Source organism: Malus domestica, chromosome 13 (assembly GCF_042453785.1).
Source record: "Malus domestica chromosome 13, GDT2T_hap1".
Lineage (NCBI taxonomy): Eukaryota > Viridiplantae > Streptophyta > Magnoliopsida > Rosales > Rosaceae > Malus > Malus domestica.
Window position 1 is genome coordinate 3,290,957 of NC_091673.1, and position 11,837 is coordinate 3,302,793.

At 43.0% G+C, this 11,837-nt stretch overlaps 4 protein-coding genes across 5 annotated transcripts; 1 reads left to right on the forward strand and 3 right to left on the reverse strand.

Moving 5' to 3' along the window:
• The first annotated feature begins 303 nt into the window (after nt 1-303).
• On the forward strand, nt 304-1,676 carry LOC103423888 (uncharacterized). The gene is made up of 4 exons (XM_008361965.4): nt 304-625; nt 715-838; nt 1,056-1,184; nt 1,436-1,676. Exons 1-4 carry the CDS (start codon nt 453-455, stop codon nt 1,541-1,543), a joined length of 534 nt encoding a protein of 177 aa, XP_008360187.1. The 5' UTR covers nt 304-452; the 3' UTR covers nt 1,544-1,676.
• On the reverse strand, nt 1,606-3,357 carry LOC103423765 (lysine-rich arabinogalactan protein 19-like). Its single transcript, XM_008361971.4, has 2 exons — nt 2,044-3,357; nt 1,606-1,911 (listed from the first exon to the last, which is right to left on the reverse strand). Exons 1-2 carry the CDS (start codon nt 2,794-2,796, stop codon nt 1,816-1,818), a joined length of 849 nt encoding a protein of 282 aa, XP_008360193.2. The 5' UTR covers nt 2,797-3,357; the 3' UTR covers nt 1,606-1,815.
• A 605-nt stretch (nt 3,358-3,962) lies between these two features.
• On the reverse strand, nt 3,963-5,269 carry LOC139190621 (tRNA(adenine(34)) deaminase, chloroplastic-like). Of its 2 annotated transcripts, XM_070810996.1 has the most exons (4): nt 5,129-5,269; nt 4,971-5,058; nt 4,427-4,554; nt 3,963-4,323 (listed from the first exon to the last, which is right to left on the reverse strand). In XM_070810996.1, exons 2-4 carry the CDS (start codon nt 5,019-5,021, stop codon nt 4,020-4,022), a joined length of 483 nt encoding a protein of 160 aa, XP_070667097.1. In that variant the 5' UTR covers nt 5,022-5,058; nt 5,129-5,269; the 3' UTR covers nt 3,963-4,019. The 2 variants fall into 2 exon arrangements, with proteins under 2 accessions (XP_070667097.1, XP_070667096.1); XM_070810995.1 differs by having other exon boundaries at nt 4,971-5,253.
• Nucleotides 5,270-5,333: 64 nt separating this feature from the next.
• On the reverse strand, nt 5,334-11,535 carry LOC103414421 (lysine-rich arabinogalactan protein 19-like). The gene is made up of 3 exons (XM_070810994.1): nt 10,759-11,535; nt 5,713-5,850; nt 5,334-5,579 (listed from the first exon to the last, which is right to left on the reverse strand). The coding sequence occupies exons 1-3, from the start codon at nt 11,383-11,385 to the stop codon at nt 5,484-5,486; spliced, it is 861 nt and encodes a 286-aa protein (XP_070667095.1). The 5' UTR covers nt 11,386-11,535; the 3' UTR covers nt 5,334-5,483.
• Nucleotides 11,536-11,837: the final 302 nt, after the last annotated feature.

Below are 11,837 nucleotides of genomic sequence, written 5' to 3' on the forward strand. Positions count from 1 at the left end.
CTGCAAATACATCAACGAAGGGAACCTCAAATTGCCGAGTAGTTAATCGGAGAATGGGTGAGACGAAAATACAAGTGGCTGCCTAGTTAACTAGTTTATGCATCTTGTCAGTAAGTCACATGATCAAAACGGTTTCACTTAAGAAATTTCTCTGAATCCAAGTTGGGTCGTGTCATAATTTGGATTTTGGAGGTTTAAGGATTGTTAGTTGCGAGAGATTTTTTAATGTGACCGTAATACGGAATGATATATCACGTGTCATTATATATATTTGTGATATATCACACGTGTTTCGGTTACAATAAAAATTTTCTAATTGGTTGCACAACTCAGCCTTTTCCATATAACACGTGGCAAAAACCCAATTGATTTGCCCAAAATCAAATACATTCTTGCAATTGCAATCGGAAACAAAACAGAGAAAATTGCGTACAGTCTACAGAGCTACATCAATGGCGGCGACACCAACCGCCTGCGGTTTCTCCCCCGCCATTCCATCCCTCTTGCCTCTCATAACTAACCCTAACAAAACCATTTCCTTTTTCCGACCGTTTTCTGCTTCCCAGAAAAACCCTACCGTCGGCCTCTCCTGGTCCTCAACCCACGGACGAAGAAACCCTCTCTGGTGAATTGGCTCTTCTGGGTTTCTTTCAATTTTTCATTTTTCTTCGTCCACATATATGTTTATGCTAAAGTTTAAATCTTTAATTTCAGCTCAAGAATTTCCCATACGGCAGGTGTAGCACCAAAGAGGGGCTATGTGGTGCTGGCTGTTTCTGGGTTGATGAGTGGCAATTCTGAGACGGACGCAGAATGGGAACCCAATAATCCGAATACGGTATAAAAAAATATGCGATTCGAGTGTAATTTGATAGAATCATTGTCTTTTTCGTATCGATATTGCTCGTAGTCATTTAATTTTTCTTACAAGCTTTTTGAGACCAATGTGACATATGTTATCATGTCAACGTATGTGTGTGTTTTGTCATTGCTTGGATGTGTTAACTTCTTAACTTGGGTTCTGTTTCTTGGATGCCCTTTTCGAATTTTCGAAGGATGCTACGATTGACATACAACTTCCAAGAAGAAGCTTGCTTGTGAAATTTACTTGTAATTTGTGTGGTGAAAGGACAAATAGACTCGTCAATCGATTGGCTTATGAGCGGGGGCTTATTTACGTACAGGTACTTATTCCTCTTGTTGATTGATATAAGATTCAGTGTTGTTTGTTCTTGATGATGAAAAACCTGTTAAACTTTTTTTCTGTCAATTTGTTGATATTTTGATACTTTTCTATATAGTCCTTAGAAAAAAGCATATAAAAATTAAGGATTATGTTAAGCGGTCGGTTTCAAAGTTGCTTCTAGTTCTCTTAATCTAAAAGTAAGAAACAAGTTTTAGGTTCATCTGACTAATTAGCACTGCTTCTCATCAGTGTGCAGGGTGTCAAAAGTATCACAAGTTAGTTGATAATCTTGGCCTTGTGGTTGAGTATGACTTAAGGGAGGATTTTGATGTGGATACAAATGCGGATGAAGTTTGATCCGACATTGAATTCATTATGCTACTTTTGAGTTGTCTTTGTGATAAAGTAATTCTTGGCGGTTGTTGGAATTCATCTCCCTTGATATATTGAACACGAAGTAAACAAAAAAGTGGTAAATGTTGATCGTTCATCTTTTGTATGATTGATTCTTAGATCTAGGGTTGTACATATGAAAAAATCATCTTATTGCAATATATTCTCTTAAAAAAAATTTCTTCTGGCACTGTACCAATAAATTCATAGTTCAACGTCTAAGATTGGTAAGAACTTTAGCCTGTCTTTGCCAGCAGTATAGTGATTGCTAACCCGATCGTAACCCAGAATCCTGATATCCCTCCTTTCTGGTGGAGTGCATTTCCTCCATTCTATGAGACAATAAAGAGAAAGGTCATGGAAAAAACTTTAAAGTTGTTAAGTAACATCTGTAAAATTTGAGTTCCATCATGCAAATATGGTGTTCTATGGTAATAAGAGTAATAGCTGGTTAAATTCTTTACCAAATTCAAACTTGGTGATGGGGCCGGTGTTGTATCGTCCTCTGTATCTGTCACCGTAGGTGGTGCTGGGGGACTTTGTACAGTTGGTGCAGGTGCTGGTGCATGATGATGATGCTTGTGCTTGTGCTTGTGCTTGTTCTTCCCCTTGTGGTTGGGTGGAGCAGGTGATGGTGCTTGCACTGGTTGTGAAGCTGGTGGCACAATAACCGGTGCTGGCGCGGATACTGGGGGTGCTTTTAATGGTGAGGGCACTGGTGCTACTTTAGCTGGTGCCGGTGCAGGAGTTGCTTTAACAGGGGCTGGGGCTTGAACTGGTGTTGGAGATGCAGGTGGCGCCGCTACAGGAGGCGGCAATGTTGGTGTCGAAACAGGTGGTGATGGCGGCAGATTCGGTGGCTGTGATGGAGTTGACACAGGTGGACTTTGGGGTAGCGGGGGTGGGACTGCTGGGCTTTTGGATGGTGCTACCTTAGGGGAAGGTGATGCGGGTGTGGTGATTGGTGGGGTTGCTGCTGCATTTACAGGCGGTTGTGTTACTGCGGTTGGTGCGGTAGAAGGTGGTGGGGTTGTAGTCGGCAGAGTAGCCGGTGCAGCAGGTGTGGTAGTAGGCGGGGGCGTTGCAGCTGGCAAAGTAGAGGGTGCGGCTGCCGGTGTCTGTGCACCGGTAAGGATTACTTGAAAGCTGAGGCAACATAGGACGAAAGCCAGCAAAATCGAAACCATTTTTGGAAGACGAATTCCAGGGAACAGCATCGGAGGGTTGTCGGTTATATATTAGGTTTGTGAGGAGAGAAAATTGCAGTTTGGTGAAACAATTGAAGTAGGGAGAGATGTAATTTTCATGTGATGGGAACTTCTCTGCTAATCATTTGGCGAGCATATGTTGTTAATGAAGTTGAGAAGCTGGCCAAGAAATTGACAAAAGTCTCGCGGCACAAATGTAGAAGAAACGTCTATTTTTGATCTTAACAGCAAAGCTTAACTCTGGTAGGAGGTGTCTATCCGTCCTTTCTGAAAGCAACGTCCTCAATCCTCAATTCAACACCCTTCGTAACACGGGACGTTGCCATGGCAGTACTGTCTCATGCAAGTTACTCTCCTGTTAAGCGCAGATGACCGCACGGCATTTATTTGTTTGTTTATCATTCATTTGGTAATGGCTTACTGTCGAAGGGAGGTTGGAGGCACTGTGATTAAAACAAAGGATGGGCAAACGAAGGCCAACAATAATCCAACGTGAATATCATGAATAAAAGCTATATTTAAAATTAAATAAATTAAAAAAAAAAAAAAAGACACTATCTAGAACATAAAAAAAAATTGGATGCTCCGGTGTATCGGGTACTTTGGGCGTTTTAACTGTTTTTAGATCTTTATTTTTGTATTTTCAAATAAAGATCTAACGGTTAAAATAGGGGTGTGATATCCACACATCCCATTTTACTTCTCACACACCTTTTTGATTTTCAGCAGTCGGATTGGATGAATTGAAGAAGATCAAATGACAGAAATTCTCAAGGGGTGTATGAGAAGTGAAATGTGGTGTGTGAATAGCACATTCCCTAAAATATCCGAAGTACTGAATACTCACCTAAGAAAGTACCCTAGAGCATTGTCCCATTTACGCGGCCTTGCTTGTAATGCTAGGTTTCTGTAAATACTTTTGGAACACGCTTTTGTTAAAATCGCAATTAAATGTTTATTAAAAATTCATACAGCTTTTTAAAACAAATTGATAAGGGCTTCTTTGAAAAGTGCTTTTATAATTTCCAAGTTTTTTTTTTTAAATTTGCCGGATGGTCCCATAATCTATAGTCATCCCATTTGACATCATGCAATTGACATAGTCATAGCTCATAGTCGGATCGCCAGTGAAATCTAATTATACTGGTAGATATAATTTGGCAAAATTTTCGGACTAACTGAAAGAAAGACAACTAAATTTCGCCAACATTCGACACAGATTTGTACATTCATCAAACTAACAGTCTTTGAACTCTTACAAACAGAACATTATGTGGAAGATGCGATGCATCTTCGTAAGTAACTTTGATGGATGGAGAGAAATTCGATGAAGACGCGGGGGCGCTGCCGGGTCTGCTTGCTTTTCCTTCTTCCTTCTCCTCAACTGGAAGAATTGCTGCATTATATCTGCACAATCCGATGCCAACACGCCACGTTGGATTGTCATATTTGGGTGGAATGGGTGGACAGGAGGAGCTGGTTTTTCCGAGTGTTCCGAGCTTCGAGCTATTTCCTTCACCCCCATCAGGAAAAAGTCTGCAAGCATATTTACAGGTTGATAAGATAAGGAGCAATTGAATAACACAATTCGCATACCTTATCCAGTTAGGGGTTACTTAGAAGGGCACAACTCGCATACCTTATCCAGCTGCCATCAGCTCCGAGAAGCTTATTTGGAGCTCGCCATACAACAGTGTCGACTCTTGCTTGGAGTATTGCTCCAGCACACATTGGGCACGGTTCAAGTGTTACATACAGAGTAGTCTCCTGAGACATCAGAAAACAAGAGTTAAGTCTAAGGTGGGATGCCCTGGCTTCCTTCATCGGTAAGTAGTAAGTTGAGTTACATATAAACCAATGTCAACAAAACACTTCCACAGTTACGAATGGTGTTATCATTGTATAAATTTCATGATAAATGTGACTGACATGGCTTCCACTTTACAACTTAGGGAGTTTTTTAATATCCAATAGAAATGCAGATATTTGACGTTTAATGAAAAAAGAAAGACTGCTCTCTAACTTTGCAATGTCATCATGCAGACACAGAAGCCAGAAGGGAATTTTTAATGGAGAGGAAGAAAAGCATGATTCCATGACTAGAATATGTCCCTTCAGATCATCAATATGCGTGTATATATATATGGAAATGGGTACTAACAACTAAATAACAGAGAAATTACCGAAAGCCTCCATGACCGAAGAACATTTGAAGCTTCCCGTATGCATATCATTTCTGCATGGGCAGTTGAATCCCGTAATTCTTCCACTCTGATACACACATCAGTGTAAATATCCAGAAGAAAGCATTTAGCTATACACATAAGCTAATAGAACTCACAGGTTACATCCACGTGCAATAATCTTGGCCTTGTGGTTGAGTATGACTTAAGGGAGGATTTCGATGTGGATACAAATGCGGATGAAGTTTGATCCGACATTGAATTCATTATGCTACGTTTGAGTTGTCTTTGTGATAAAGTAATTCTTGGCGGTTGTTGGAATTCATCTCCCTTGATATATTGAACACGAAGTAAACAAAAAAGTGGTAAATGTTGATCGTTCATCTTTTGTATTATTGATTCTTAGACTAGGGTTGTACATGTGAAAAAATCATCTTCTTGCAATATATTCTCTTGAAAAAAATCTTCTGGCATTGTACCAATAAATTCATAGTTCAACGTCTAAGATTGATATTAGCCCGTCATTGCCAGCAGTATAGTGATTGCTAACCCGATCGTAACCCAGAATCCTGATATCCCTCCTTTCTGGTGGAGTGCATTTCCTCCGTTCTATGAGACAAAAAAGAGAAATGTCATTGAAAAAACTTCAAAGTTGTCAAAGTAACATCTATAAAATTTGAGTTCCGTCATGCAGATATGGTGTTCTATGGTAATAAGAGTAAGAGCTGGTTAAATTCTTTACCAAATTCAAACTTGGTGATGGGGCTGGTGTTGTATCGTCCTCTGTATCTGTCACCGTAGGTGGTGCTGGGGGACTTTGTACAGTTGGTGCAGGTGCTGGTGCATGATGATGATGATGCTTGTGCTTGTGCTTGTGCTTGTGCTTGATAAACCGATTCCAACTCAGTCTATGCATACACCAATAGAATTCCAGTCTAACATTGAATCCCAGTCCAACACGGAATCCTCACCGCTTGCTGCACCGCTTGCTGCAGATCGTGTTTTGTCCTGATTCAACTTCTTGTAATCCTAGTTCTATGTATATATGACTTGTACTCCTATAAATATTAATGCACGCCACTCACTCGATTATTGAGTTGAGATTTTATAATTACTGTCTTTCATGGTATCCAGAGCCTACGTCTCACGACAAAGGTTCATATTATAATTTTTTTTTTCTTCTTCTTTCTCTTTTCCTCTCAGTCTTCTACAGTTATGGCGTCTTCTTCCTCTGCTACTGCTGCTCCCTCTGTCATGAATTTTCTCACCATCAAGCTCGACCGCAACAACTACCCTCTCTGGCGTGCTCAGTTCCTTCCCTTGCTGCGCAGCCGCAACTTACTATCGTATGTTACTGGTGAAAATCACTGCCCATCTGCTTTTCTTCTTGATGACAATGGTCAACTCACAGACAAGGTCAATCCATTATATACTGAATGGATACAGACTGATCAGATGATCCTTTCTTGGATTACGAGTTCACTTACTCCCAAGGTTCTTGCTACAATCATCAACAAAATTGATTCGGCTTCTGCCTGGTCGTCTCTTCAAGAACGGTATGCTTCTACGTCTCAAAATCGTATTATCCACATGCGTACAGAATTGATGACTACTGCTCGTGGTAATCTTTCTATCGCTGACTATCTCGACAAAGTCAACGCCATCGCCGACAACCTTGCTCTTTCTGGCGCCCCCGTCTCTGAATCCGACTTAGTCGCAATTATTATGAGCAAAGTAGGTCCACAATATGAGACCACTGTTGCTTCCGCACAGGCTCGTGACACTCCCATCAACTACAATTCCTTGGAAGCTTTATTACTGAGTGCCGAGCAACGTTACAACGCCTTTTCTCTTCCCTCTGATAGCGGCACCTCTGCTTTTGCTGCTGTGCGTGGTGGTCGCGGTGGCTTCCGTGGCCGTGGTAATTCTTTTCGTGGTGGACGTGGTGGAAGTTTCTCCCGTGGTGGTGCTGGTAACTTCTCACGCCCACATTTGGCTGCTCCTGACTCCGGGTCTGCTGCACCTGCAACATCCACATTTGCAACCCCTTCCCGCGGGTCCTCTTCTTCCTACAATGGACTTCTTGGTCCCGCACCTGGCTCCAGCACTCCTCCTGGTTCCTTGCCTGTTTTTTCCTCCTCTGGGCGTCTTCAATGTCAGATTTGTCAACGCTTTGGGCACTCGGCTATTGATTGCTTCAATCGTCTCAATCTGTCCTATGAAGGTCGGGTTCCCTCCTCTCGTCTTCAAGCCTACACAGCTGCACCATCTTCCCGTGCTTCCACCGCTGCACCCTCTGTCCCGCAATGGCTTTTTGACTCCGGCGCCAATTCTCACATAACCAATGATGTCAGCCAACTCCAAAATCCTCGTGAGTATCATGGCACCGATCAAATTCGTGGTGTGCATGGTGGTCCAGGTTTGAACATCTCAAAAATTGGTGACTCGTACCTTAACACTAAATATGCTTCTTTTCGTTTGCCTAACACCCTTTATTGTCCCCAAGCATCAACTAATGTGATTTCTTTGAACCGTTTTTCGGATGATAATAACTGCTTCTTTACTTTACATCCTCATTTTTATCGTGTGCAGGATTCACGGACGGGGAGGATCCTTTTACAAGGCCGGAGTAACAATGGACTCTACCCGTGTTCTAGTCACCCCTCTCATCAAACCCATGGTGTTTTTGCTTTATTAGGTGAACGTGTCACTGATGCCTTGTGGCATAGTAGGCTAGGTCATCCTTCGTTTTCCATTTTAAAACATTTAATTTCTGCCAATAAATTGCCCATTCAAGGCTCGTTTCAAAATAAATTTTGTCAATTTTGTCCCCTAGGAAAAAGTCATAAATTACCCTTTTCTTTGTCTACATCTGTGTCTTCTTTTCCTTTAGCGTTAATTCATTCCGATGTTTGGACTTCACCATCTTTATCTGTTTCTGGCTTTAAATATTATGTGGTGTTTGTGGATGATTTTTCTCGTTATACTTGGTTTTATCCTTTGCGTTCGAAATCCGACGTTTTTTCTACATTTGTTACTTTTAAAAATTCGGTTGAAAATATGTTCACTGTTAAGATTAAAGCTTTTCAAACCGATGGTGGTGGGGAATTTGTTAATAAGGCCCTTAGTACATTTTTGAATGACCATGGTATTTTACATCGTCTTACATGTCCCCATCACCCTGAACAAAACGGATTAGCCGAGCGTAAACATCGTCATTTAGTTGAGACTGGGCTTACTCTTTTAGCCCAATCCGGTTTGCCTACTCCGTATTGGGCCGAAGCTTTTCATACTGCTAATTATATCATTAACCGTTTGCCCACTCGTCTTTTACACCATATATCTCCTTATGAAAAATTATTTCACAAACCTCCTCATTATCTGTTTTTCAAAGTTTTTGGTTGTGCCTGTTATCCCTACTTGCGTCCTTATAATACTAACAAATTACAATTTCGTTCAAAACGGTGTGTCTTCTTAGGATATTCATTAAATCATCAAGGTTATAGATGTTTGGATCCCTCTACGGGACGTGTCTTTCTTTCTCGCCATGTCGTGTTTGATGAGAACAGTTTTCCATATCAAGAATCCATTGTTACTTCGTCATCACCGCTTTCCTCGTCTGTGGATCCCGTTCTCGAGATTGGCCCATCCAACAACCCTACTCCTGCCACCCACTCCATCCCGCACCCACCTCCTCCTACTACTTTAGCCGTGCCTACCCCTCCTCAGCCTTCTACCCAACGTCCACTCCAAGTATACAGTCGCCGGTCCCCACGCCCCCAAACTTCTCAGCCCCCTGTCCCACCTGCATCAATCCCTCCCATACCCTCATGTTCTTCTCTTGAGCCGGTCCCTACATCAAACATGCCACCAGTCACACCCGCACCATTGGTTTCATCTACTCCCGAGGAAAGTGCCATGTCCCATTCTATGGTAACTCGAGGCAAAAGTGGTATTTGCAAACCTAATCCCAAATATACTTATGTTGCTACTGTTACTAATGCCTTGGTTGAGCCTACATGTTTTAGTCAGGCTAATAAGGATTTCGAGTGGAGAAAGGCGATGGTTGACGAATTCAATGCTTTACAACATAATGGCACTTGGACTTTGGTTCCGTTTCAACCCACTATGAATATTCTTCCTAATAAGTGGGTATACAAAATCAAGCGACGCTCTGATGGCTCAATTGAGCGTTACAAGGCACGGTTAGTGGCTAACGGGTTTCATCAACAAGAGGGTTTAGACTACGGTGAGACATTTAGTCCCGTTGTCAATCATGCGACTATTCGTTTAATTCTCTCCATTGCTATTATTTTCAATTGGCCTCTTCGACAACTTGATGTCCAAAATGCATTCCTTCATGGTTCTTTGAATGAAGAGGTCTATATGCGGCAACCACCGGGATTCATTGATCCTCAACGTCCATCTCATGTGTGCAAATTGCAACGTTCTTTATACGGTCTTAAACAAGCTCCTCGTGCTTGGTTTCAATGTTTTTCCAATCACTTGGAAAATTTGGGTTTTGCATCTTCTCATGCAGATTCATCATTGTTTACTTTCTTTGATGGTTCTGTGGTTATTTACTTGTTAATTTATGTGGATGACATTCTTATTACTGGCAATAGCATGGACCATATCACTCGTTTGATTCATCAGTTGGGCACATTATTTTCAATGAAGGATCTTGGACCGCTTCATTATTTCTTAGGTATGGAGGTTCATCGTACTAGCACGGGTCTTCATCTTACTCAGACAAAGTATATCACTGATCTTCTCCAACGCACCAACATGCTGGAATGCAAGCCCATTTCGACCCCAGCCATTAGTGGCCGACGCCTCAGTCTCTCTGATGGTGAACCCTTGTCTGATATCACCGAGTTTCGTAGCATTGTGGGTGCCTTGCAGTATCTCCTCTTCACTCGTCCTGATATTGCCTTTGCCGTTAACCAGGTTTGTCAGTTTATGCATAAGCCCACAACGACACATTGGGTTGCGGTTAAACGAATACTCCGTTATCTTAAAGCTACTCCAAACCATGGGATTGTTTATCGCTCGAGTTCCCTTCAGCTCACTGCCTATGCTGATGCGGACTATGCTGGTGATCCGGACGATCGCCGTTCCACTGGTGGTTACTGTATATTCCTTGGTGATAACCTCATCTCGTGGAGCTCCAAGAAGCAACGTGGTGTCTCGCGCTCAAGTACAGAAGCTGAATATCGTCAGCTTGCCTATACAGCCGCTGCTCTCTCTTGGTATCGCACCTTGTTTCGCGAGCTTCATCTCCCTCTTGCTCCGCCCCGCATCTGGTGCGACAACATTAGTGCCATTTCCGTCGCTTCCAATCCAGTTTATCACCAGCGCATGCGGCATGTCGAGGTTGACTATCACTATGTTCGGGAAAAGGTCACTCGTAAAGAGCTCATCGTTTGCTATGTCTCCTCCACGGATCAGCTGGCTGATCTCCTTACCAAGGGATTGTCTGCAGTTCGTTTTGCCTTCTTGCTGTCCAAACTTCCAGTTCGTGCCCTCCCTGTCCGTTTGCGGGGGAGTGATAAACCGATTCCAACTCAGTCTATGCATACACCAATAGAATTCCAGTCTAACATTGAATCCCAGTCCAACACGGAATCCTCACCGCTTGCTGCACCGCTTGCTGCAGATCGTGTTTTGTCCTGATTCAACTTCTTGTAATCCTAGTTCTATGTATATATGACTTGTACTCCTATAAATATTAATGCACGCCACTCACTCGATTATTGAGTTGAGATTTTATAATTACTGTCTTTCAGTGCTTCCCCTTGTGTTTGGGTGGAGCAGGTGACGGTGCTTGCACTGGTTGTGAAGCTGGTGGCACAATAACTGGTGCCGGCGCCGATACTGGGGGTGCTTTTGATGGTGAGGGCACTGGTGCTACTTTAGCTGGTGCCGGTGCAGGAGTTGCTTTAACAGGAGCTGGGGCTTGAACTGGTGTTGGAGATGCAGGTGGCGCAGCTACAGGAGGTGGCAATGTTGGTGTCGAAACAGGTGGTGATGGCGGCAGATTCGGTGGCTGTGATGGAGTTGACACAGGTGGACTTTGGGGTAGCGGGGGTGGGACTGCTGGGCTTTTGGATGGTGCTACCTTAGGGGAAGGTGATGCAGGTGTGGTGGTTGGTGGGGTTGCTGGGGTTGCTGCTGCATTTACAGGCGGTTGTGTTACTGCGGTTGGTGCAGTAGAAGGTGGTGGAGTTGTAGTCGGCAGAGTAGCCGGTGCAGCAGGTGTGGTAGTAGGCGGGGGCGTTGCAGCTGGCAAAGTAGAGGGTGCGGCTGCCGGTGTCTGTGCACCGGTAAGTATTACTTGAAAGCTGAGGCAACATAGAACGAAAGCCAGCAAAATCGAAACCATTGTTGGAAGACGAATGCCAGCGAACAGCATTGGAGGGTTGTCGGTTATATATCAGGTTTGTGAGTAGAGAAAATTGCAGTTTGGTGAAACAATTGAAGTGGGGAGAGATGTAATTTTCATGTGATGGGAACTTCTCTGCTAATCATTTGGCGAGCAAATGTTGTTAATGAAGTTGAGAAGCTGGCCAAGAAATTGACAAAAGTCTCGTGGCACAAATGTCCGCGACGATTAGAAGAAACGTCTATTTTTGATCTTAACAGCAAAGCTTAACTCTGGTAGGAGGTATCTATCAGCCCTTTCTGAAAGCAAGGTCCTCAATCCTCAATGCAACACCCTTGGTAACACAGGACGTTGCGATGACAGTACCGTGTCATGCAAGTTACTCTCCTATTAAGCACACGATGACCGTAGGTGTATTTATTTGTTTGTTTATTATTCATTTGGTAATGTCTCACTGTCAAAGGGAGGTAGGAGGCACTGTG